The sequence below is a fragment of the Grus americana genome, chromosome 1 (genome assembly GCF_028858705.1).
Source record: "Grus americana isolate bGruAme1 chromosome 1, bGruAme1.mat, whole genome shotgun sequence".
Lineage (NCBI taxonomy): Eukaryota > Metazoa > Chordata > Aves > Gruiformes > Gruidae > Grus > Grus americana.
In genome coordinates, this window is record NC_072852.1 from 172,883,982 (window position 1) to 172,909,973 (window position 25,992).

General features: G+C 36.1%; 1 protein-coding gene across 16 annotated transcripts in view; it reads left to right on the forward strand.

The window, feature by feature from the left end:
- Positions 1-25,992, forward strand: part of MYCBP2 (MYC binding protein 2) — a 205,067-nt gene that overhangs the window by 65,945 nt on the left and 113,130 nt on the right. For 15 of the 16 annotated variants that reach the window (XM_054825908.1, XM_054825926.1, XM_054825935.1 and 12 more), the window contains exons 18-26: positions 5,213-5,320; positions 12,065-12,184; positions 12,629-12,710; positions 18,782-18,899; positions 20,923-21,127; positions 21,502-21,655; positions 24,115-24,287; positions 25,416-25,541; positions 25,628-25,755. In XM_054825908.1, coding sequence (XP_054681883.1) covers positions 5,213-5,320; positions 12,065-12,184; positions 12,629-12,710; positions 18,782-18,899; positions 20,923-21,127; positions 21,502-21,655; positions 24,115-24,287; positions 25,416-25,541; positions 25,628-25,755 — 1,214 coding nt within the window. The remainder of the gene's footprint in view (positions 1-5,212; positions 5,321-12,064; positions 12,185-12,628; positions 12,711-18,781; positions 18,900-20,922; positions 21,128-21,501; positions 21,656-24,114; positions 24,288-25,415; positions 25,542-25,627; positions 25,756-25,992) is intronic. The other variant, XM_054825982.1, reaches the window with a different exon arrangement.

Here is a 25,992-nt window from a genome sequence, read left to right on the forward strand (position 1 = left end):
TCTGAGGCTGCCTGTATTTGGGCAATTTTTGAAGTGTAAGTGATTCAGTAATTAGTTTTACTGTGGTAGCTGATGTCGTGGTTGGCCAGCGGCTAAGCACCACGCAGCCACTCGCTCACTCCCTGCCCTAAGGGAGGGAGGAGGGAATCAGAAAGGTAAAAGTGAGAAAGCTCATGGGTTGAGATAAAGACAGTTTAATAGGTAAAACCAAAAACTGTGTGCACAAGGAAAGCAAAACAAGGAATTCATTCACCACTTCCCATGAGCAGGCAGGTGTTCAGCCATCTCCAGGAAAGCAGGGCTCTGTCACGTGTAACAGTTACTTGGGAAGACAAATGCCATCTCTCTGAATGTGTGTGTCCCTTCTTTCTTCTTCCCCCCAGCTCTATAAGCTGAGCATGATGTCATATGGCATGGAATATCCCTTTGGTCAGTTGGGGTCAGCTGTCCCAGCTGTGTCCCCTCCCAGCTCCTTGTGCACCCCCAGCCTCCTCGCTGGTGGGGTGGTGTGAGAAGCAGCGAAGGCCTTGGCTCTGTGTGAGCACTGCTCAGCAGCAACTAAAACATCCCTGTGTTATCAACACTGTTTTCAGCACAAATCCAAAACATAGCCTCATACTTGCTACTATGAAGAAGATTAACTCTATCTCAACCAAAACCAGCACAGCTGAGTATTGTATAAATGTGTTTAATGTCTGCCCAAGTTACTGTTGGCTTGGAATCAGTTTGTCATTAATGCTACTCTTTGCTGAACATATATGTAAATATACAGCAGAACTATCTATTCAAATGCATTATTTTTCATTAAATATTAGTGCAGCTTCTTTCTGTAGTTTTAGTTAAATATTTATTCTTATGCTTTCAGGACCTGGAGTTTATATTTGTTTCAAAGTTTCTTTAAACAAATAAAAAACAAAGAAACCCCTTTTTACTCAAAACAGTATCAAATCCACACATGACTTTCTGTTTAAGAATGCTTTCAAGAGAAAGCTGTAGGTTTTGTCCTTAATGACCAGCAGGTATGATTCTGTGGAATTAGATTGTTGTACTTGAGTTTGTGATTTCTGTCTGAAAGAGGTGATTATTGTTAACAAAGTGATTTTTAAAGTAGAAATATTTATATTTCCATTGTAGTTTTAGAACTCACATTTGCAATAGACTTAGTGAGAACAGGTGTTTTAGTTTACCTTATGTGTTTATATACAGAAATGCATCTTTCACATTGATTTAACAATATATACAAAGTGAAGTATTCAGAAGAGAGAAAGTGTCAAAATTACAATTATCATAAAACTTCTACCTCATTCTGTATCACACCCAAATTGCCCTGCATGCTTTTTCCCCTATTAAAAGCCCTAATAATTTTTCTTCCATATCTCATTTGTGTGATTTAAGTGCCAGTAGAAAAGAGCTTTAGGAACGCAGGCTTTTCAGTGTTTTGAACAAAAGAAGCAAACTGCAATTAACCATAGTTGCCTGCATGGCACAGTGACGTTCTCTGTGAATATTTCTGCCTTAATAATAAATTGCCACTCATAGTCTGAAAAATTCAATTTTAGAGAACATGCACCTTAACTATTATCCCTGCCTTATAGGAATATTAAATTTTGTTTCCCTTAAGGCTTTGGAGGTGAGACATTATCTCAGTATAATGTTTTCTACTTCTAGTGGAACTGAAAGTAAGCATTTGTCCCTGATTTCATTTTCTGAAATATTTTTCTTTAAAATTTACCGCCTCATGACCTTTTAGATAACTTTTTTCTATATTAGAGGTTTGCTTCCCTATTTTATTATTTTTAAAAAACCCCAAAACATCACCTGTTTTCTCCTCTTACAAGTATTCCAGAAGCCAAAAATAGGGTTTTACAACATAACATGCCATCCCACCTAGGACTTTCCTCTGCAACATTAATGTTCCTCATGATACAATCTTCAATTGTGTGGTCGGGTACTATTTTTTCAGGTAGCCTGCTACATTCAGTGCACTGGTATAGAAGTCACCATTTGAGATCATTGATTCCAGTGTTCTGTAATCACAACTTGCTTGGATTTGTTTAGGGAAGGGTAATCTTGATGTTTCCTATGCTAGGCATAGTTAACCTCGCAGCTTAGCTATGCAAAAGCATTCCATAAAAAATAAAGGGGGAGTGTGAATGTCATTTTGCATCATACAGCAACTGGTTTAAAATAGCAGCACTACAGTTTACCAGTGACTCTCATTTGCTTATCTCTGTAACTTGAGCTACTAGAATAACTGAGTGTAGTAATATGTTGTTATTGCCCATGTAGATCTATGTTAGAGGTTTCTAGAAAAGTTTTTCAAATAATACTCTGCAGGCATTCTTTAACAAAATGAAGGAAGTGTCTAATGCGTGGCTGAATTGCCTCACTGGAATAATTCATAGTACCTAAACTCTGTTCCCTTTGTACAGGCACCCTCAGATGTGAAGCAGATATGGTCTGTATGAATTGTTCTAGTGTTTTGTTTCCTGTGGGGTTATTTTGGAGGGAGAGGAGGTACTTTACATCTTGCCAGCATGTGACTGAACATGCAAGCATCATAATGTAATTAAAATGTAGATATCTCCTATCATACTATGATCGTGTTACAGATTTAGCATGCATAAAAAGCCAAAGAGGATGACAGACTTGCACATCCTGTTACATGGATTTGATACAAATTATTATGAAATGGAGATATATTGCATTTACCTTTATTTTGGATTCAAGTTCTTTACATAATAGATGGAAATGCAGAGTAATGGGAATATCCAGAAGCGAAGATAAATCCTGCTTTGGTCAGAAGGTTAGGTAGTGTTACAGAATTTTCATCTTGACTAGGGGAGTGTAATTCAGATGAGTGGCTTGACAACTAAAGGCAGCCATGTGCTAGCACCATGCTGGAGCTGACAGCCTTTTAGGCTTCCTAAACATTCTCTATCTCCCATATCCCCTGTAGTTCTTTTACTCACCCTAATGTACTTCACTTTCTTCTGTCCTCCTGAAATTCTTTTTTTGCCATCTTTGCTCTTAGCACTAAAATGCCAACAGCTGTCTTCAGGCCTGTGTCTCATCCCATGGGCTGTTTGTTGCGCAGGCATTTTCTGGAACTTCAGAATTTTTTGCCTAATTTATCTAGAGATCACATCTCCTGTTTGATCACCCCCAAATGTCTTAGATCCACACACTTCAAGCTGCAGTCTCTGCTGTCCTTGAATCTCTTTTTGCAACTTTTCTAATCTGAGTTTCACTTTTGTCATATTGTCCTGTCCATTCTCTTTCTTGGGCTTTTCATTCCATTAGGAACTTCTCAGTAAGCAAGTCCCATTACTTTTTTTCTTTTTTTTTCTTCTTATTTTCTCCCGTTCTTCATTCAGCTTTCCTCTGTATCTTTTGTCCTTCAAACATTTTTAGCTTTCATAATCTGCTTGCCATTTCCTCATCTGCCTCAGTATACTCCTCAGTATCTTCCCACCGACTTGGAAGGAGGGAAAGCATGGTACAATTTTTTTCTGTAAGTCTGAACTCTGGGAAGTAGGATATTAAACACAGCAAGTGGCTTGGCAGAAAGTAGTCTTTACCAAAAATGTATCTACTAAATGGAAGCTCCAACTGAGAGGAGACTCTGAACAGTGGGCACAATAGCAAGACAGCTAAAGGAAGAATCTGCAAGATGAAGGTAAAGCAAAAGCAAATGATGATCCTTGATCATCAGAAGGAGTTCTTAATTAACAAGGAGACCTATTCTGGGATAAAGAGAGTCCAGATAAATACAGTAGAACCAAACCAAAACAATCTCTACTGTGTGTAAAAACACACATGATTAATCAGGTATTTGGCTGTTACATTAGTTAACACATGTATGAATCTCAAGGCTAGGGGGAAAAGCAATAGTGAATTTTTAAAACATCTTTAATTTTCTTTTTTAAGTTAATGCTAAAATTTGGGAACTTCAGTGTGTCAAGATGAGTTTCTTCATCTGAAGGTTCTAAAACTAGATAGATTTGGCCTAACTTAAATTTCTTTCCATACTGTTTACTATTAGTGAAGAAACTGATGGACTAAAGCTGACAGCAGGAAACCTGAGAACAATGGGCATTTATGAAAAGTTAGCCTACATTAATTTGTCAATGAAGTCCAGCTAAGGCAATAGAGTATCAATGATTTTGGGTAAGGAGGAAGAATACTTGTTTTCAAAGTTTCACATAACATGACACAAAGCCTGATTTGCAGTGGTTTGGGTTTGTGATTTGGTTTGGGTTTTTTGTTTGGGTTTGTGGTTTTTTGGTAGTTTTGTGTGGTTTTGAAAGTCCACGTAAGGACTGGGTCTGGGAACCTGTGAAATGGTGAGAGTCACACTTGGCAGAATTAGCTGCTCCTGATTCATCATTTCCATTGAATGTGAGACTCCTGGAAGAGGAGATGCCTCTGAAGAAATTCTTGGTGGCATGCTTAACCTTTAAAATAGAGGAAGAATACAGATTTAAGGAACAAATTTCTGGTCTATGATCTACATATCAACCTCAGTTAAACTTAATACAGCGCTGCTTGGGTCTAGATTTTAAAAAGAGAAAGTAGTCTGAAGAAAATTTTAAATACATAAATCATCGCTTTCTTCAAATACAAATCTTCTCTTGAACATGGAAAATATTTTAAAAATAACCTATATTTCAAAAGTAAATAGATGAGGAAAAAAAATATTTCAATCATTTTCTTCATGGAACAGATGTTTTTGGATAGCTATTTTCTTTATAACTGCATTTTAACTATGGTAATTACAAACAATTGTATGGTTATATTTTTTAAATTTAGTATTAATATGATAATATTGTTCCAAATTGGTATTTTTGAATGTACTATTGTAGGATGTAAGGCATGATAATTAATTTTTTTTAACTGTTAATGATGGTAATGGATATTTGCTATGAAATTTTACTCCATGGTGAGTCTGTTGTATTTCTATTGCTTGGAGTACAGTTGCATACTTAGAAGTTCGGGTAAAACTGTCACTGTAAGATATTTATTGTTTCTTTGCATAATATTTTGGTCTTATTATCAAGAAATGGCAACTTTCTTTTAGGACCTTTTGAATTTAGGAAAACAAGATTATTATATAATTATCTTTTTTTTCATTGCTTTTAATTTTAATTTTGTTTAACACAGTTTCCATTTTGTGAGCTTTCCTATGCATGTGCAAAATGTTTCTCCTCAGGCCCCCTTGTATTTCCTGGTCCTATTTTTATGAACCATCGAGAACAGGCTCTAGCCAGAATCAGACCCCATCCAGCACAGCTAAAGCATAAACGGGACAAGCATAAAGGTATTTTGTCTTCCTTATTGGCTAGGGTGGAAATAAGCCCATCCTCCCAGTCACTTCTTCCATGTGCTGCATCTCTCTTTTCAAAGAACTGCAAAAAATGGGTTCTGCTTTTCTTCTTATTAGTATCTTGTTCCCTGAGGAGAAAGAAAACACATTTAAATGTTGATCTTTTTTAAAAGTGTAAATGGTAGACTGCATCATCTTTGTTTTTCTTTTTTTTTTTTTTTTTGATGAAATGCATTGTCTTTCTCTGTGTCTTTTCTCATTTCTAATGCTGTCTCATTCCTAAGTTTCTTTAATTGTACTGTAGGAAGCTAACGCCTTCCAGTGACTCAGACTACTGCACTGCATTTGCATTGTTTTTTTGAACCTGTGTGTTGTGTATCTGAGGTGATTGCTTTAACACATCAATTCCAGACTTGTTAATTCTAGCATAGAATTTTTCATATGTATGTTTTTTTTAACAAGCCTTTTTTTTTTAGAAATGAAATATTTAAAATAATGTAAGCAGTACAGGTTTTATGCTGTGATATTCTTGAGTTAAATGTTCTTTTGCAGAATGTAAGTAAGGAGATGTCTTTGATATTTCTGACATTTTTGTATGTCTGGAAGGCCAATTCATTATGCCTTGAATTTCTCAATGTGTAATTTGTTCAAATATAAGTGATTTTTTTTTTGTTAGGAAGAGGTAGTGTATTACTAAAGCTTTCAACTGAATTTATTAAAGTTGAGCTGTACTAAATCTGATTGTAGTTTGTATGTATCTCTGTATAGATGTGTCTCTGTGTGTGAGTATATATGTAAAATGTAGATTACAGGCCTGATCACACTAAGTAGAAAGCTCCTAAAATGGTGGGGGCTCAGAATGCTTTAAGTATTTTTTTTAAAGAATAGATAAATATGCAAAGAATTGTTAGAATAGCATTTCAGTTGAATTAACAGAAGTTAGTGACACTGTTTGGCATGTATGCAAACAAATTGTGTGACAGTTTGAAGCCTTTTGGGATATGATTTCAGTGTGTGTGGGCGATAGGCCTACCTAGTTATGAACATACTGGATCATGAAATCATCGTAAGTTTATTTTACAGAAATAAAAGCAGAATCTGGTCTTTTGGTTTTGTGTAATACATATTCAATCTATTTGGAAAACATATCATCTGAGCTTTAAGTTGGAACTAGATGATCTTTAAGGTCCTTTCCAACCCAAACTGGTCTAAGTCTTGATGGATTAAATAGAATAACCCATCATAATCTCCCTGAGAGAGATTGGATGCTGAAAGACAAAACATACAGAACTTAAATGCTGTGATTTGAGTGACGGTTTGCTGACGATGAATACTCTTGAGCTGGATACTACTACTTGCAAGCCCTTGATGTCATTGGCAAATGCATAAAGGAGTATGCTCATCCTGCCTACATCTGTACTTTTTTGGCATGTGTTAGTAGTTGGAGCTCACTTCAGCTCAAGTATCTCCTTACAAGAGATATTTTCATTAGTGTCACTTTGAGGTTTACATTGCTTCTTGGAGTTGTAAGAACAATGCAAAGGTCTGTATTGTGCCAAAAGGCTTTGTCAGATACTCTCTGTAGAACCGAACATTTATTTTTCCTTGAGGAGGGCTATATGTGAAGAAATGTTGAGTTTCTTTTAGTTCATTGTGTCTTATGCTAAACAGATAAAGAAGATTGTAACATCATTACAAGTAAACTTTGAGACCCTTGTCTGCCTCAGAAGACAACCATAAATTCTGCTAGAAACTAGAAATGCCCCTTAACTTTTGGAAGAGCTTCCAAGGGAAAAAGGAAAACTGGTGAAGTGGGTTGTTATCACATTAATGGGGAAGGTGGGAATTGTGAAAAATTTAAGTATATCTCATCATAAAAGGCATGTCTCTTTTACTACACACAGAATGTAAAAGCAATAATCAAGCAATCTGAGGCAGGAATGCTGACTTCAGTAAAAGGACACTATAACATTGAAATTAGCATGTTATTTTGTTGTACTTTTGAATGTGATGCTTTCCAAAGCAGCATTCGTTCTTCAGATGTTTCTGCTAAAGTAGTCTTGTAACTCTTCAGACCAACCAGACCTTCAAGACCTTGGCAAGGGAAATTTATTTCGACTGGTAGTACTGATGATGAGGCCAGTACTAAACTTGCCAGTACCTGTTCCTGCTCCTAAATTTGCAACTGCAGACTTTTTCTTGATAATGATATTTAAATTTGTTCGTGAACAACTGCTTCAGGACTGACAATTTTATCCTAATTGAAGAAGTATATTTGATACGTACTTGTACCTATTATCAAATCCACATGTTTTTTACTTGTAGAATTCTTCTGTTGAATTGCCCATTTGAAAACTCCTTCAACTTTATCACAATATCCATTTTTTGGAAAGCTTGCCGTTGTTATCTACTCATTTCACACAAGGTCTGCGTATCAAGATTCTTGTTATTACAAAAAAATGCATATTAAGCATCATCATAATCTTTCTGATCTATGTCTGTCTCTCAATCAAAAGTATAGATAGAAAGGATTCAGTACTACCTTCTTGGTATTCATGGTGTGCTTTGACACTAAGAAGAAAAATGAGATTGTGCATCATCCTCATTCTTTAATGAGGTAATGAGTTCCCAGTCTGCATCTCCAATCCCTGTGGACTTCATCACTGGGGATCTGAGTAAAAAAAGATTAATGAAAGTCTGTAGAATTTTCTCAACTGTAGAAATTAATTGACTAGCAATTAAAAACTAAGTAACCTCTGTGAGTCAGTTAAGGTTCTGCAAGCAAATGCCACTTTTTTTTCCTGAATTTGGGAGTAGTAGCAATGAAAAAAAGTTCTAAACAATATGAAACCAAATACCCTCAAAAGGATGATTTTTCACAAGCAGAGGTAGGTTTCTTTCCCCCCTGCACTGTAGCTATAACTTTGGTTACAGATATTTCAACTGAAACCTGTGGTGGACAGAAAAGAAGCCGCAGTCAGAGGCTGATGTGTTGAAGTAATGTTGTTGTGTATAAAGCATATAGATGACATTAAGGCATTCAGAACATCCTGTGAGAGTTGAACATCACAGATACTAACCAGTAACTCATATGCTTCTTTTGGGTGAACACTGCTGAACTGAACAAAGATTTGTTGGCAAATGATGTGGTCTAGAGAGACAGTTATTTTAAGAATTTTTTTGTGTACATTGATAGTGCATTAAAGCTTTTCATCTGTGGGGAGAAGAAATGCATTTAACCTCTTTAGAAGTGGTTTTTCCCTCCTCCAGAGATGGTCAGTGAGAAACAAAATATCATCACTTTTACTGCAGCTGCAGAACACTAACAAAACACTTTTTCTCAGGTCTGGACCAAGGGTCTGTGACAATGTTTGGGTTTTTTTGCCAGCAGAACTGATTTATAGCTTATGACTTCATTTGCTGTTGGAACTAAATGAGCTTTTTCTTTGTTCCTGGAAAGCAGTTGTTGGGGTTTTTTTTGCCTTTGTTTGTTTTTGTTATTTTGTTTGCAATATCAGCTGAGAGAACTTTTGAGCGTGTTTCAGAGAGCGAAAAACTGTCTTCAGGAGTTAAGAATTTTCGAAGGAAAGTGGAGTGGGGGAGTGGTTGTATTTCCAGTTATTTCTCTTTCCTTCTCCAACTTTATAAGGTAACCAAGATGAAAACCCATCATTGTGAAGTTGTTCATGGAGGCCACGCCTCATTGTTGACAGCCGGAAGCACTTTGGAGCTTTTCCTTGGTGCTTTCTTCTGTTTTAGAGATGAAAGAGTCTGAGTTTCTGTTCAGTGCTAGTCCAGTTGGATAGCACTGGAAGTACTATCTTGCGCTGCTTACAAGCTTCCATTCATTCAACCAGAAGAGTCTCTGCTTCAGTAGTCTTTATTTCTATGCTTCCCTTTTAGGAGCAGTTGTTTTGATACTACTTCTAATGAAATGAATATGTGCATAATTGTTTGAAGAAAAGCAAGCATGTATCTCCATAGTTACAATTGTTACTCGAGATACGTGTGAATAAGCTTTCTACATCTGCCTTTTGCTCATGTACCTAAAAAAAACGTTGACTCTGTGAAAGTACCAAGAGGAAAGGGGATGACACAATTTATTTGCAGCCTTATCTCTAAGTGTAAGAGCTTGTAGAACTTTGTTCTCCTGGCCAGTGTTGTTAGAAAAATATGGTATGCCTTGGCCATGTAATGGAGTATACAGATGAACAATATAGCCCAAAAGTATTGTTGTAAAAGTAAGTAGTGATATTCTATTTAGTTTTGTATATTTTAGTCAAAAGACCTTTTTTTCCCTAAGCCAGACTAGCTGAATCTTACTTTTTTTAGTTACAAGGGTTTTGTAATTAAAGCACAGAAATTATTTTAGAGTGCTTATCAAAACTCATGACAGTTACTAACCACCCAAAGAAGGCTGAGAGGAGTTCAATTTTCAGTTTGGAAATTTCACACTTACACAAAGTAAGATATGTATGGAAGTCAGTTGCTTCCATGCCTGCATTGTTATAGGCTTTGAGAAGTTAGCTCTGGAATTTGAAAATGCCAACTCTGTAAAACTTTTTCCTTAAAATAAACTTACTTCTCGGATAAGGAATTGCAGAATTTGTTTTGTGTGAATGTACTTGTCTCTACATCTTGAGCAGTAGTATTTAGTGTTTCCTTAAGGGTAATAAGGTGTTATGCTTTCATTTGCAACTTTGGAAAAAATGGGAATGTATCTAGAATCATCTTTTTTTAAAAGCAATATCACCTATTTATCATTTGAGAAAACAATAATCCTCAACTATAGTAGGCTGCTTGCTGAATAAATAATTCTGGTGGCAATATTAGCCCTTAGAACCATCTCCTGATTACTTTGGCATGTAGAGTTTAATGCAAAAGTAGGCATGAAAAGTTCAAAGGTACTTGAGAAATAGCCAAATTGTTAACTAAAATACTAGGAGCATGTTAAGGCAGAATTACATGGCTGAGAGGAAAAATTCTGTGTTTTCAGGGGGGTTTGTTGTTAAATAGTGGTTCTGTCTCTTTGTATTTGCTTTTGTTGTTAATACAAAACAAGCTGCAGACAGACTTTCAGAAACACTACTTCTAATGTGCATGCAGTCTGGTAGTACACAACTGACACTGTTGGAAAAAACTCAAAAAACCCATGGCAGTTCTTAAAGCCAGACAATTCCTCTACCATGTCTGCATTTCACGCATACCCAACATGTACTGCAAGTGTCATTCTTTTTGATGAAAGGCACCCACATTTTCAAAGGGATTCTTTACCTATGCTATTAAACCTAACTCTTCAAAAGCATTACCTAATACCTATACGCGCTGTTCCTTTGACAGATGTAAACTACACAGAGCTTTATATAATTTCTGTACTTGGTCATCACTAGAAAAGAGCTTTATTTCCAGAACAGTAAGACTTGTTAAAACTGTTTTGTAATAAAAGTGATGAAATGACTTTACTGTATCAGCAGTTTCAATGCAATAAAAATGAAAGAAAGTTTGAGCAATATGTATGAAAACAGAATTATATTTTAAGTCTAAAGAATTTTTAAGTCTCTAAGTGCTGTGCTGCACAAAATGAATAATGAAGTCTCAGACTTCCACTAATGATTATTCAGGAAAATGTGTAGAGATTATAAATATAGATCTAAATTAACAACACTTTGAATGCTTTGAGCAGCAATTGTTTCCCTGTGTCAGTTTTGTTAATAAATCAGTAATCGGTCAGAATTATCACAGAATATGGAATGTACAGTTATTTATCACTTCATGTGTTTTCTCTCATTTCTCTATGCTAGAGAAAGTGTGACTGAAGTCACATACGAAATTTTTCATTGTGAAAATGCACTTTCTTAGAGCTTTCATTGCCCATTTTCTACACAGGTATAGGTATTTTAATGGTGATGAGCATGTTGTTTATTTCTGTCATGTTGGTTCTCCGCTAGTATTATGAAACCACTTGTCTTTGTGACGCTGTGACCATATAGTTTAATTGTAGTGTAATTGTTAGATGACGTAAACATTCCAATTTCTGGAGAAGATAGTGGCTTTCAAGTAGTTAATAAATAATACACTTATTTGTCACTTCAGTGCTTTTATCTGATTCAAGAGCAGTTTGACTTTAGGAACCAGTAATGCACTTCATACTTACTAAAAGAAATCACAGAAACAAAGTCTAAAAATGCATCTTAAATGGGCAGGAAACACACATGCTAGTAGTGACTGTGTCAGCATTGTTAGAAATGAGCTGCTCGAGTAATTATTAGTTATGTAAAACATAACTTGGCTATATGGCCAAGTTGAAATCAAGTAGAACCCTTAACAATTAGTAACTGAAAAAATAGACCAGGCTATGTCTGTTGAGTTTAACTACAGCGCTTTCTGTCTACTTTATTAAAGAATGAAAGCAGTGGTTATTAAGCAAAACTTCTGAAGTTGTTTGAATTTCCTGGTTTGCTAGTCATTTTTGTCTGCTCTTTGAAAGTTTCTGCTTTAGAGGATGTGATATTTCCCAGTGTGTAACTTTGTAGTAAGTTGTTTAGAAGCAGAGTTTCTGTCATCTTTTACATCTACTTTGATGCCACATTTTGAGCTGTCTCGCTTGCTGTTCTGAGAGTTCTTTCTCCTACCTTACAAATGGCGGGGTGGGGAGTTATTTACTATTCTTGTTTTATTCATTCTTCTAATATAACTCTTTTAAAAGACATGGGACATAATTACAAGTTTTGTTTATAGACGGAAGTGGAGACAGAGGTGAGAAGGATGCCAGCAAAATCACAACCTATCCACCAGGGGCTGTCCGCTTTGACTGTGAACTGCGAGCTGTGCAAGTCAGTTGTGGATTTCACCATTCAGGTAAAAACAAATAAATCAATATTAATTATTGTGCAGAATTTTTGTTAGTTTTTTTTAATGGTGTCATATATGTTTTCACTGCTTTTTGTTTAATTTTCAGTAAGGATGTGCACAGGAGTGTTAAAGGTTGAAAAGATTGCAGTATAATTTTGTAGCCTACTACACTGTCCTTCAACAGTGAAAAGGACTAGAAGTATCATATATTGAATTACATCAGAGCTTTTAAGCAATTTTTGGGTCATTCGAACACATCTGCATGGCACAGCTCTAGCCCTGCATAGAGATGCCAGCTGTGATGAGTTGTGGAATCTGGCATAGATCTCTTAGTGTTTCAGTAGGGATTGTTAACTGTGCTGTTCAGAAAGGCTAACCAGCACTGGTGCAGCGCCATCTTAACATGTGCATGTGTTAGAAAAACATTTTGCTTTTTTGTTTGTTTTGCAGTGGTTTTGATGGAGAATGGTGATGTTTACACATTTGGGTATGGGCAGCATGGGCAACTTGGACACGGTGATGTTAATTCCAGGTGAGCTGGTAATTAAAGGTCGTCATTGTATATTGCTCTACTGCTGCATAAAAAGTGGCTAAATTTCTGTTTCTCTGTAGCTAGCAAATGTGAAAACTCAAATATTGTCCAAATAAAGTTGATAAGCTCTTACTCTGCACTTATTCCCCATAACTCCCTGGATATAGATACAGTAACAGTACTGTTGTACTGTATAAATTAGCGTAATGCACAAAGACTTCTGTGCATAGTTATTAACATAGCTTTGATAATTCAATTTTAACTGCTTCTGTCTCTTCAATTCTCCCTACGTATATGAGAGAATAACATTGAAATATCATTAAGATTTCACCATTTCTGTAAAATACTACATATGCAATAATTCAAACAGTATGATGTTGTAAACCTAGATTAACCAGTTTCTGTTACACTATTGGCAGTAGTTCAGTTTTTATAAAATCTCATTTTTGTATATTATTAATGTCCAAAATGAAGTCACTAAGCTTGAGTCTCAGCTGCATTTTGTAGACACTTATTTTTGATGTCAGCATGAGAATGTTTTGTGCCTTCTTTCGGTCAATGGAAATAGAGAAGTCAACAGAGTGTGGAGAGGTATTTGACTAACCACCTACTACTTATCTACTTTAAGTATACTTGGTAGCTCTGTAAACTTTATGGGCTTGGTCTCCATTCACTACAGTGAGAGCATAGATAATTAAATATAGGTGCCTTCAATGTGAAGCTCAGTCTCATCCTTAGTATCTTATCTAGTCATTAAGTAAAAAAAAAAAAAAAAAAATCAGTGTCCTGCCATAAAAGGAAATGTAATAATATTGTTCTTTGGGCACGTACATATACCATATGACACATAAGATGTGATTTTTGAATAGCAGGGATCATTGAAGCTTTATATATGTCCAGTAATGCCCAGTATCCTTATGTAAAAGTCATACAGAGTGGAGCATCCATGACCTGTCTTCAGTTCTGTCATTTCTCTTATAGCAGTGAGATGAAAATTACTGAACATCTACCCTCCTAATCTCTTTGGAGACTTCCAAATAATTTCTTTTCTTTTTGTCAAGTTTCTGAAGAAATCTTCATCATCTTAAAACTTTCATTGCATTCACTAAATAAAAGGGGGAGAGGGAAGGAAGAAAGAAAGTTTACTGGAAGTGTTACTTTGTATTGACTGCTGTACCTCATGGCAGTCTCTAAACTGTTACCCCTACTCAGTTTGCATTGGACTAGTGAATGCAGTCTGTGTTTCTGCTGATGGTAGAGCCATATCACAGATAAGTACTCTGTTTTTCATTCCTGGAAATTCCTGGATACGTGTTCCAAGCTACAATTGCTTTAGCTGGCAATTCAAGTCACTACTAGAATAAGGCCAGTTTCTGTCTTAAAGACTGAAGATGTACAAACAGCAGTGGCATTTGTACTGATAACTTACCATCTCCTATTTCCAACTTTGATGAAATCACTTGGCTTTTCTGAAGGCATCGGAGCTATTTGCTGTATCTGTCAGAATTTCAGGCAGTAAACCACACATCTGTTGCTTATTTAGACAGCAACTGGATGGGGACTAAGTGTAGTTCCAAGTGAGATCCCAGAAGACAACATGAAACATCCCGTGCCAAAGGATAGTGCTTGACCAGGCCTAGAAGCTGAGGAGATACAAGTGACTTGGCACTGACCTTTGTATCATTCTATAACAGACCCTAGACAGTGTCTGAAAAAAGCCTGGAAGAAATTTGGAGTGTGTCCTGTGCATGAAAACTGGCTGTAGTACTATATTGCTGTTTAGCACCATCATTCAAATGATGATTTCCTCATTGATGTACTTCTTTTTCCAGCTTTAAGTAGAGATCTCTCCTCTGTCCTCACAGTAAGGGATTCAGAGAAGGAAACAGGGAATCCTTATGCAGAGTTCCACCTCAGTTGGGACGCAGTGGTGCTCAGATGGCCAGCTCCAGCCAGGTCAGTGGTATGTCAGTCATGCAGTGTGTCACATTGCCTGTATTGACCTCAGGAAGACCATCATCTTCTGAATGCAGGAACTGATCCTCTACTATGTTGCCAGGAGAGAGAGAGAGGAGGGAGAAAAAAAAAACCCCAAACCTGAAGTAATACTTAGGCAGCCTAGCTAGTATATCTGAATATGGGAGCGCCTGAAAACAAGAGCTGTCAGGGAGAATGCAGGAATTCTCATTTTCATCTGAGGGAGCCATCTGCATTGCCAGATGAAGCAATGATGGAAGTTCTTAGGCAGCAATTGATGACTTAGCCTTTCCTATATTTCAAAAAGTCTTGAAAATGCTTAACTACTTGGAATTCTGTTCACCTGTCCAGACATAACCTTCCCCTTAAGGGGATTCTGGACTCCTCTATTAAAGTATGGTAAACACCACAAATTCCTCCTACTCCTTCAGTAGGAACAAGGCATATTACATGCCCTAGAAGGACTTCAGGCTATTTTTTATGCGCACAGGCACACAAAAGAGCAGATGAACAGGATGATGTGATTCTCAATAAACCATTAATAGCACTGAAATGGTGTGGAGGACCAAGCAAACATGCACGTGGTGGTGTTTTTTCTCCAGCAAAGACTTCAGCCATTCACAGGTGGACCACTTAAAAATGCAAGTGATCTAGATTTTTTCCGTATCAGTATGCCGGAGCCATTCAGCTAGTCTGCATAGGATTTCTGTTGTAAAATCCACAGTGACAAATGTTGATGAGCTATTCACTACATGAAGGATTTGTCAGTCTCTGCTTATGTTCTCCTCAAATTAGATGCTGGTGAATAGAAACTCAGTGGAAGCAAGAAATGCTTTGCAGTATATAGTCTTGGTGAAAAGTAACATGTCTTGTGTTCAGGTAAGCAAAGGCCTGTTTGTTGCTGATGCTTCTCTCAAGAAGCTGGGACTTAAAACTCCAGGATCTTTCTGTTATTGTTCAAAATTTGCCTGCATTTCTTGTACAAACTGTGGACTTGAACAAGCACATGATCTGGCAGTCAAGCTCTGGAAATGGAATGACTGAAGTAAGCCAATCCTGATGTTGAACCTGTGGAAGAAAAATCACAATAACAGGGAGAAAAACTCAGCAGACCTTCTGTGGACAGTCAGCTATGTTCTGTTTGAAGACATGGTGTAGAGACTATATCCTATCAATATCTCTAGGAAAAAAATGTGTTCCATCACCTTTGATAGGACCATGTTTCTAGGTGCATTATCTGATTATTTTTGCAGTGGAGTGCAAGTCTTACATCTTTTCACCAAACTTCCAGTTACCTCTAAAAATGCTCCATTTTCTTTTTAACTCCATACTGTGCAACTCTGCCTGCAATTGGTGGGAGTTACTAGTGGTTTCCTTTTACACGCTACACCATAATGGCCCGTGGTGAACCTGAATTTGCAGCACCACGGTCAGCTGCCCCACATGACATCTTGCTGGACGTGGTTGCCTGGATAAGTACCGTGGACAGCGATTGTTTGAACAGTTAATGCGGGGACGAGTTTTCAAAGACGGTGTCTGCTGCCAGAAATGTTTCCCTTTCAGGATGGAAGAGGGTTTTGGTGTGGACAGCCAAAATGCGTTTTGGACCTTCTGCAGGATCCTGAGTTAGCTGATGCATGTACATCTGCTGCTTTTCATTCAGCAATATTGTATTTTCACAAGGGATCTGTGGTTACTTTCCATATAGTTGACGTTGGTCTTTTGTGATTGACCTGTGTCATATCCAGAAGCCAAAGAATCTGTGACACCAGTGTCTCCTTCAACTCCATCCCAGAAGAGTACTTCTTGCTTTCTCCCATTCAAATGGAGAAACCCTGGTTGCCAAAACATTGTCCAAAGGGTGTCTCAGACTTCAATGTCTATGCTGAGATTTTCAGTGTTGACTTTGAGGGATAGGGAAATACTCAATAGTATCACAGGTTTTAAATTCCATACACATCAGTCAAACTGGCTTATTTTTCCAAATCCCTCCTCCTTTTATGAAGTGAAAGCTATTTTTCTGTAACTTTTTTTTTTGGCGTAGTTAAATGTCTTAAGTTTTTTCCTGTTCATTTCTTTAGTTGATACACTGTAGCTGACCATTCCAAAAGCTGGGTGATCTTAAGAAAAGAGCTATTTAAGAAGATAACGTATTACATCTCTCTACATTAATTGCTTGTCCAGTTTTGCTCTGCTGCTCCCAAGGGAGTATCATACACAGCATTCAGATAACATTGCTGATAGATTCAGTTGGCAAAACAGCAAGATAAATAGTTTTGGTGATAATAGCTTAACTTTTATGCATCAAAGAGATGAAATGTGCACTTTTTTTAAAAGCATAGGATTGATAATTCTGTGCCTGCAGCCATCATAATTTTGAGGGAGAGAAAAAAAACTTGAATAAAAATATTTCCCTTTAACAGGAATGTTTTTGGATTAGTTCTTAATTACATTTTGTTTCTGCTTCAGTTAGGGGGTTTTTTTTGAGCTTCCTTAAAATTAATAGGAGGCCAATGTAATATCTTTTCTGTTTTTTTAAAGTATTTCATCATTGGTGCTGCTAAACTTTGCTCCGTGTGTCTGTGTATAATCCTACTGATGTCCAAACTCGTGTGCCTATAGACCAATAAAGGCTTCTAAATTTATGAATGTCATGTTGTGCATCCTCTACAAGACTTTGCCCTTCAGTCTCTCCATCTCTACTACAGTCACCCACTGGAAACTTCATTCACCACAAAGGAATAATTTCTTTCTGTAGGCATGTGTTCCCCCTCCTTCAGATCATCAGCCTGTATTCATGCTATGTTCCTCTGTTCCACATTCCCCAATGTTCACATCTTCCCATCTCCCCTTTCCATACTGAACACACGATGCCTCTCCTTCCTCCTACTTTCTTGACTTCTGTTTTACCTACAATTCAGGCAAAACCAGAACATGCAAGTAATCCATCTTTTAGCGCATCAGCTGCTAAACAATCACTAGGTAACTGTAGGCTGACACTTTTGTTATTCCAGCACAGGACAACCTGTTCTTATTTTAGATTACTTTTGAAAGTGCATGTTTAAAAAAGTAAGTTTAAATAGCGCTGCTGTTCTCCGAGGTCAGGTTCCCAAACAGAGTTATTTGGGAATAATTTGTTCTTCAAATACACAGTCTTTCTAAGTCCACAATAAATTTGAAGTCTAGGTAGACATTCATTATGGAATTCAAAGTCTAGTACAGTTCTTGTAGGCTCCTGTTCACTTTGGGGTTGAGACAAAAATTTTAGTATCTCATACTTCTTTTTTTATCTTTTCTGCTGTTTCTGTTCTAAGTCATCACTTCACATTTTTTTTCTTTGCTTCTTGATTATACTATTGGGGGTTTTTTTTCCTTCATTTTTACTGCAATGCAAATTTTTTTTTTCTTACACCTGTCCATATTTGGGAGTCACATGGATTAGACTTTTTCAGATCTTTCTGGAAAATAGTTTGGAGAGGTTTGTTCTTTCTTGAGTCTGAGTTTGATGGAAAGCAGTTTTTTAATGCCTTACTTTCCTTTAGAAAGCTGATGGAGATGGGTAGACCTTCTCTTTCTTGTGTAATTCCCTGGACAGTGATCTCAGGAGGGATGTATCAATATTGCTTCTGGTAATTGTACTAGGGTACCAACTACATTAAGGCTTCGATTGCTTCATAATGCAAACAATTTTGTTAAGTGCTTAACCAGCATCCTCGCTACAGAATTCTTTTACTTCTACAGTTCAGTGCAATATATTTTATATACATATAAGTGTAACTACAGTAACATTAATGTAATCCTACAGTTTTATATTCAATTAACCATTATTATTCTGTGCTAATTTCTGAGTTTAACTGAAGAGAGAGAGTAATTGATCTGGCTACCTGTAACAAGAGGGCATAAACTTAAATATCCGGTACAGTCTTTCAAACCTCTGTTCATTTAATATGTAAGATGTTGCTTAACTCTGGTTCCATATGGTATGTGAACATAGTGAATATATTTCACAGTGACTGAAATCCTTATAATACAAATGCATGTGTTAAATGTTGTGTAAGCATGTATTGATATAAAATTAATTTATTTTCATATAGGGGATGTCCCACTTTGGTGCAAGCATTACCAGGTCCTAGTACACAAGTTACTGCTGGGAGCAACCATACAGCTATTCTCTTAATGGATGGCCAGGTTTTCACATTTGGAAGTTTCTCAGTAAGAAAATAATAATATTTATATATGGGAATAAGCTAGTAGTTAATGTATTATTCAAAGACTTTTCGAAACTGTTTGCTTGTGCTTGCTTTTATAGAACTACTCATGACTTCTACATGTCTTTTCTGTCTGTTATGTTTAAAAATGTGGCCTTTAATATTGTTGTGGTTAGAAAAGCGTGATGCCACAAATTCTTGGTGGTTTTTATATTTTAATGAAAATGGTGATTTAGAACTGGGTTATTTTATAAGGTGCACCAGTTTTCTCTAACTCTTACTGTTGCAAGCTCATTTGCTAATAAGTAACTATTGCATATTCTATTACCTGTCTGTCTGCATTCATCAGAAAAAAAGAAGTGTCCTGTTTTCTTTTATAGAAACGGCAATGAGTTGCAGAAGTTACGCTTACACTTCAGGGGAGATTATTGCTCAGTAGACACAGCATAGCTCTGGTATTCTTCTCTCATATCCACATGGTGTATATTCTCCTATGTCCATGTGGAATCTGTTCTTGTGTTCACTGAATAAGCACTTCAACATCATTTAGTTCTCCTTCGTCCTGAGTTTAGGCCTTTGTGCCTCCTTGTCTTTACAAATATCCCCTCACTGCAATCTCTCCAGCGTCATCTTTTTTTTGTGCTTTCCCACTGCTGTCCTTTTTTGCAAAATCTGGAATATAGGTATTGAGTTATTTTTATACACTTAAAAACTATGTACTGCCAAACACAACGTGAGAGAAATTGCACCTTTTGAAATCAGTCTTTTTACAAAAAAAATTTAAAAAGGTGAAGACTGAAATTTTAGAATTGGAAAATCATATTTTGAATTGTGTGCCACAAGATGGCTCTTACATTAGGTAATATTTTGTTGTTTTTCAGACTTTAAGAAAGAGCTTTGGTGTCCATGTTTTTGTCAAAAATGACTCGGACACATAAAAGTTTAAGCTTTGTTGACTTGCAGTGAAACTTGGCCCCTGAAAAAAAAAATTCACTCTCAGAAATAGGATTTAAAAACCTGTCTGTTGACTGAGGGGTTTTATTTTTCTAAAAGAAAAAATAAATTTAGATCATGTTTAGACCACCTGTTCTATGCATCTGGTTTTAATATTGTAATGCTTGAAAGTTTGTTGAAAGCCTCATGAAGTCAAGACAAACTCAAAAGCAAGCAAGTTACGTGAAAATACCTTCACTAAGTTTACTTTATGTACAGTGTTATGTAGAAAGAGAGATGGGTAACATGCTGGATAGAGGCTATTTGTTGTACCTGCATGTTTCTTCTTCCTTACCTTGATTTTATTAGCCTGTGATGAATTTCCGTTGCCTGAGTGAGGTAGGTGGAGTCTGAACAGGTCTATTGCAGCAGTTCTTACTGTATACTTAGGTACAGCATAAGAACTGTTGGTCCATATCTCAGTAACTAGTTGTATATAGGAGATAAGGCCCTGAATCTCCAAGTCAGGATGTTAATGAGCATATGCAGAGGTGCTTGCTTAGGCACTTTATGCTCTTTTTAGCTCAAGTTTGATGTACTAATCAATTTCTAGGTACTTTCAAGAGCTATTTGCACTGTAAGACTTACAGTCCATGTAAATTCAGAATTGAGTGGAATTTAGACTGTCTGGATCTGAATGTAGATTTTTTTTTTTTTGTCCTATTAATTCATTTCTTGTTGAGCACTGAAGTTATTTAGATAATGAGCATTGATGGAGAATAAATGCTTTTATATTTGATTCTGGAGGTGGAAAGGTGGGTTATCCATCATGGAGAGTTTGAGTTGTGTTTAAAAAAAAAAAGTTCATTCAAAAACCTAACTGAATAGGGAGGACAACACCTGTCAATAACTTGTCCCTTGTATTTAAGTATGTAATGCTTCACTTAGCTTGAAAAAGCAACAGTTACTCTAATTTTGTGGGAAGCTCTCTCTTTTGGTTTGCGAATTTTGTATGTTGAAACTATCAAAGTAACTTATTCATCTTTGAGACGTATAGTTACTGTTACTTACTAATTCTTGCATTCTTTCTGTAGAAAGGTCAGCTTGGTAGACCAATTCTGGATATGCCCTACTGGAATGCAAAACCAGCACCTATGCCTAATATAGGCTCAAAATATGGACGCAAAGCAACGTGGATTGGAGCGAGTGGAGACCAGACTTTTCTCCGGATCGATGAAGCTCTCATTAATTCTCATGTGCTTGCTACATCAGAGATATTTGCAAGCAGGCATATAATAGGCAAGAACTTTTCTAGAATATTTTAAATGCTTATAGAAGTATTGGAGAAAAAAGTAGCGTCGGTCATGCGAACAATAGAGGAGCAACTAGTCAAAAATGTGAATGGAGGGAATTAAAATATTTTTTCTTTGTAGTTACACTGCACGTGGTGATCTTAACTCCTTTAGAAATGTAATTTTATTAAATCAAATGTAATTTTTATTAAAATAGGAATGTAAGAGAAGTCTAAATTTCTCTTGCACTTAAATCTTACTACAGTTTACCTTTTGCTGTAGCAGTATAAGTATTATTCCCTACAATACTTCATGCATAGAAAATGCCACGTAATGAGTGGATTCTTCATGTTTTTCTGCTGTTTTTGCTCCCTGATCTAGGCCTGGTACCAGCTTCAATATCAGAACCTCCTCCTTTTAAATGTCTTCTGATAAACAAAGTAGATGGCAGTTGCAAAACATTCAATGATTCTGAGCAGGAAGACCTTCAAGGTTCTGGTGTGTGTCTGGATCCTGTCTATGATGTTATTTGGAGGCAAGTGTGGATTATAGCTATTAAAGTCATAGTATAGAAATCCTTTTAAAAATATTTGGGGAGGCCGGACATTTGATTATGCTCATTTCCCCAGTAAATGAAAAACAGTTTCTAGTCTTCCATGTATCTCTCTTCACATTTTTCAGATGATTTGTTCAAGTAAGCTCAAAGCAAATAAATTCTCTTGTCAGATTTTTTTTTAATTTCTTTTTTGCATCATTCTCATTCCAGTCTCACAATGTGTAAGGGACCCCAATCTGTCCTGCTTATTTACTCTTTTTATTTTTTCCCTTACTTTCCTCCATCTACTTAACAGTTTACTGCATATTTTAATTTTCTTGCCATACCCAGCTTCTACAACCTTGTGTCTTAAATCTTCATCCTTCTCTTAGGCATTAGTGATTCAGACTTGAATAGGAGAAGAGATGGAGTAATGATACTCTTCAGTTCTGACATTCTGAGAGGTCAAAATAAAGATATTTAAATGGCATAGACATTCAAATTACAGTTGTATGTATTTCACAGTCTTTGGGAATGGTTGTTTTCATTGGAGTCTTTGAGCAGGCGCAGATCATAAGCTGTTGTACCAAAACAGAATCATAACACCCAATTCTTCTGTAATGATTTAAAAGCTATGTTAGGCAAGATTTGGAAGAGAAATTTGAACTATCATCTGAGTGCAAGTGATGGATGATGTTTAAACTGTTTAAAGATTTAGGCAAAACAAGAATAATCTCTTAGAATAAAGCAAGGAACCAGCTAGTCTGCATTCATCTAGAAGAGTTAGTATCATGTAGGATTATATGTTTAGAAGATCATTGTGTCCGTAGGCTGCTTGCATCCTACTTTGGCTGTCTTCATCTACAATTGAGATTCAAGACCTTGCTAGCCACTTAACATTGAAGCATGCATATTTGTTAGGCATGTTCCTTTATGACCTCTGAAGTTCCTTGTATGGCAGTAGTCCTGCATTATGCACATCCCCTGGATTGTTTGAATCTCATTAGCTGGGTACCAGTTCTTACTTAAATTATGAGATTTGAAATCAGGAAGAGTATTACTCCCCTGAAAGCTCTCAATTGTGATATTATCAGCATGATTAAAACACACTGAAAGACTCAGTTCACAAAAAATGCAGTTATCGATGGCCGTGAGAAAGCAGCAAGTTTCGGGGGAGAAAAGGGGATGACACTCAAATTAATGTAATGTACTAAAGTGATTATTATTCAGCTTGAGGAAGTTCAAAGTCACCTGTTAAAAATATTATAGGTAAACATGGGCTGAGGTGTTTTATTGTCTTGCAAAATTTTGGGGACTGTAGAACTAAATCTAGAGCTTAAATACTTAACTGAAGAATGGGTTCTTGGAATCTGCAGATTTATTTCTGTGTTATATCCCATTCTTGTTCAATAGAAAGTACTAAAAGAGTCTAAAGAAGGGATATGTTCATGACTATGCCCATTAGCAGTGAAATATTTGGTATATTAATTATTATTCCTGGGCATTTTTTTCATGCCTGTTTAAATGAAGGGTACAGTTTCTCTGTACAGAGAGACAGCATTCTTGATTACATGGATTTTAAAGATTTTCTTCACATTTTTGTGACTTTTTCCAGTTAGTAGTGAAATTCAAGTGGTTAAATAATGTCGTGTGTGTGTGTGTGTATAAACTTGCACATTGCTGACTCATTGAAATCCTGAATACCTATTGTCTCTTACAATATTTGTAGTTAAAACCAGTTCTTTCTCCATTAGTTAGACCATCTGAGTCCCATTTGGATTTTTAGAACAGTGTGCCAAGTGAAAATTCCTTTTGTACTTACTTAGAACACTCCCATAGGCCTATGTCTTCTAACTGTTTCTTCCTTTTACATAGTGATATTAAAGACTTTATTTTTTTTGCATTTTCTTTTTCTCCATGTTAATCTATGGTATAAAAAGTCTTTGTATTCCCTTGTTTATGCTGGCCTTTTTTATAATCCCTTAAATACTCACAAGGTGATTTTACCCATTTTAAAAAAGCCCCAACAAAATATGTTGGATTTCTCAAGATCTTTTTACTCTTATTTGAAGGTGAGTAACCCTTTTACTTTCACTTGGCATCTTTATCATTTTTGAGCATATTTGCCATTATATCTAGTATTTTGCTAGTTACTTCATGTTTCCTAATAGATTATGCGGGTTTAATATTTATTAGCTTTGAAAAGTATCTAATATTTTCTGAAATTTGTAAACCCATAATATGATTGTTTGACTTGAACTACAGTAAGAATGTTTTTGTGTCTTTCCATTTGCTAGTGTGTTAAGCTAGTAAAGTTTATATGTATTTGGTGTAATGATGTTCAATTTTAACAGTTTGTACTAACAGATCTACATTTACATTTTATCAGTTAGATTTTTTTTGGTATTTTTCGGTAGGCGAAAGGGGTTTTTTTTTTACTCTGTTTTGTCTTGCTCTAGGTTTCGACCAAATGCTAGGGAACTGTGGAGTTACAATGCGGTAGTTGCCGATTCCAGACTTCCCTCAGCTCCAGACATGCAATCCCGGTGTAGTATTTTGAGTCCAGAACTTGCTCTACCAACAGGTTCCAAAGCTCTAACCACCAGATCTCACGCAGCTTTGCACATTCTAGGTATACATTTATAGTTGATGAGTCAGAAGCTTAGATGGCATAAAGAATCATTACTTAATGTATAAATGAGTTGTAATCTAACAGCTTTCTGACTTTTTTTGAGTTACTTTGTAATCTTTCACCATTGCTCTTAACACTTATAATCTGGCCGATATCCATTAATTTTAATCAAAATAATGATCTTCTGCCATCTTAACAATGCTAGATGATTTTTAGAGTTCTGATGGAACCTGCTACTAGAGGTCAGCAGAATAAAGTAAGAGACCTTCGTAGATGATATTTTTGGACAGTCTGCAGAATAGAGTCTGTACTATTAAGTTAACCTGGAGTCTCCAAAAGACAGGAAAAAAATGCTCTTAAATAAGCTATTTTTATTTTAAAGTAAATGCACTATGTAAAATTAGAATTTACTCTTGGCAGTTTTGTATAATGGGGTGCTAAGAGTAATATTATTTCCTTGTATATTTTAAAAAGCCTACCGAAACAAAAAATAATCCCACTGTGTTAATGTATAAACTGGCCATATGCAACATACTCAACACTTCAAAGCACAGCTTTGGAAGTTATTTTAGCTCACTTGCTCGCTGATTGTGAAGAGTGATCAGTTCCTTGTCCTGCTCCCTTCGTTGTGTGTTAGAGATGTGATAACTTTTAACTTGAACAGTACTTTTTTGTGTCTGAGTCAGAGTAAGGCACGTTAGGTACCCAAGTATATGAAACAAAATGCCTTTTACAAAGCCTCTGAAATCTGCCCATAATTCAGTTACTACTTTAACTCTTTTTTGGTAATAAGGGAAATGTAAAAAGGGAAAAAAAAATAATAATTAAGGTGTTGCTGGTAATTTATTTACCACTGGAAAAGTTGCAAAGTAGATTTAATCACATTTCTTGGTTATTCTGGAAAATTAAAAACTTAAATGAAATCAATTTTCAGTAGCGAACCTTGAGATTTTACAGCAATGATCCCTGACCTAATCAAAGCTGTAATGATATTTGTTAGTATATGTGTGGTTTAGGGACAAAACAGTTATGTTGCTTTGATCTTTTAAACTAGTTTTCATTTCCATTTCACTGATTATAATCAACAGTTAGAAATTTTTAGTCGTTCTTGCTTTTGCTTTCTTTTAGGTTGTCTTGATACTTTGGCTGCTATGCAGGACTTAAAAATGGGTGTAGCAAATACAGAAGAGGAGACTCAAGCAGTAATGAAAGTTTATTCTAAAGAAGACTATAGTGTTGTTAACAGATTTGAAAGTATGTACACAGTAAAACTTTATAGCACAAGCTGATCAGACTTGTGGAATAAAAGACTAACTCTATTTTTATTTTGTGTTCTGCAGGTCATGGAGGAGGCTGGGGTTATTCAGCCCACTCAGTAGAAGCTATCCGTTTCTGTGCTGATACTGATATTTTGTTAGGTGGTCTTGGTCTTTTTGGAGGTAGAGGTGAATACACTGCTAAAATAAAGGTAAGTTTTTTGGGTTTGTTTTAAACAATACTATGTTTCAAAATAATAACTTCAGAAATCATAGAAACGTCACCTAAACCCATGATTAATTTTATTTCTTGATGAATGAGTACTTTATTGTATCTTAAAAGCATTAGTAATAGAAGTAGAAGTGAGAAGTAAGTATGCAGGTAAGGTGGGTGAAATAGAGATCTGAGAATTACTGTTCTTAATTGTCAAAAATTGGCCCATTCTTAC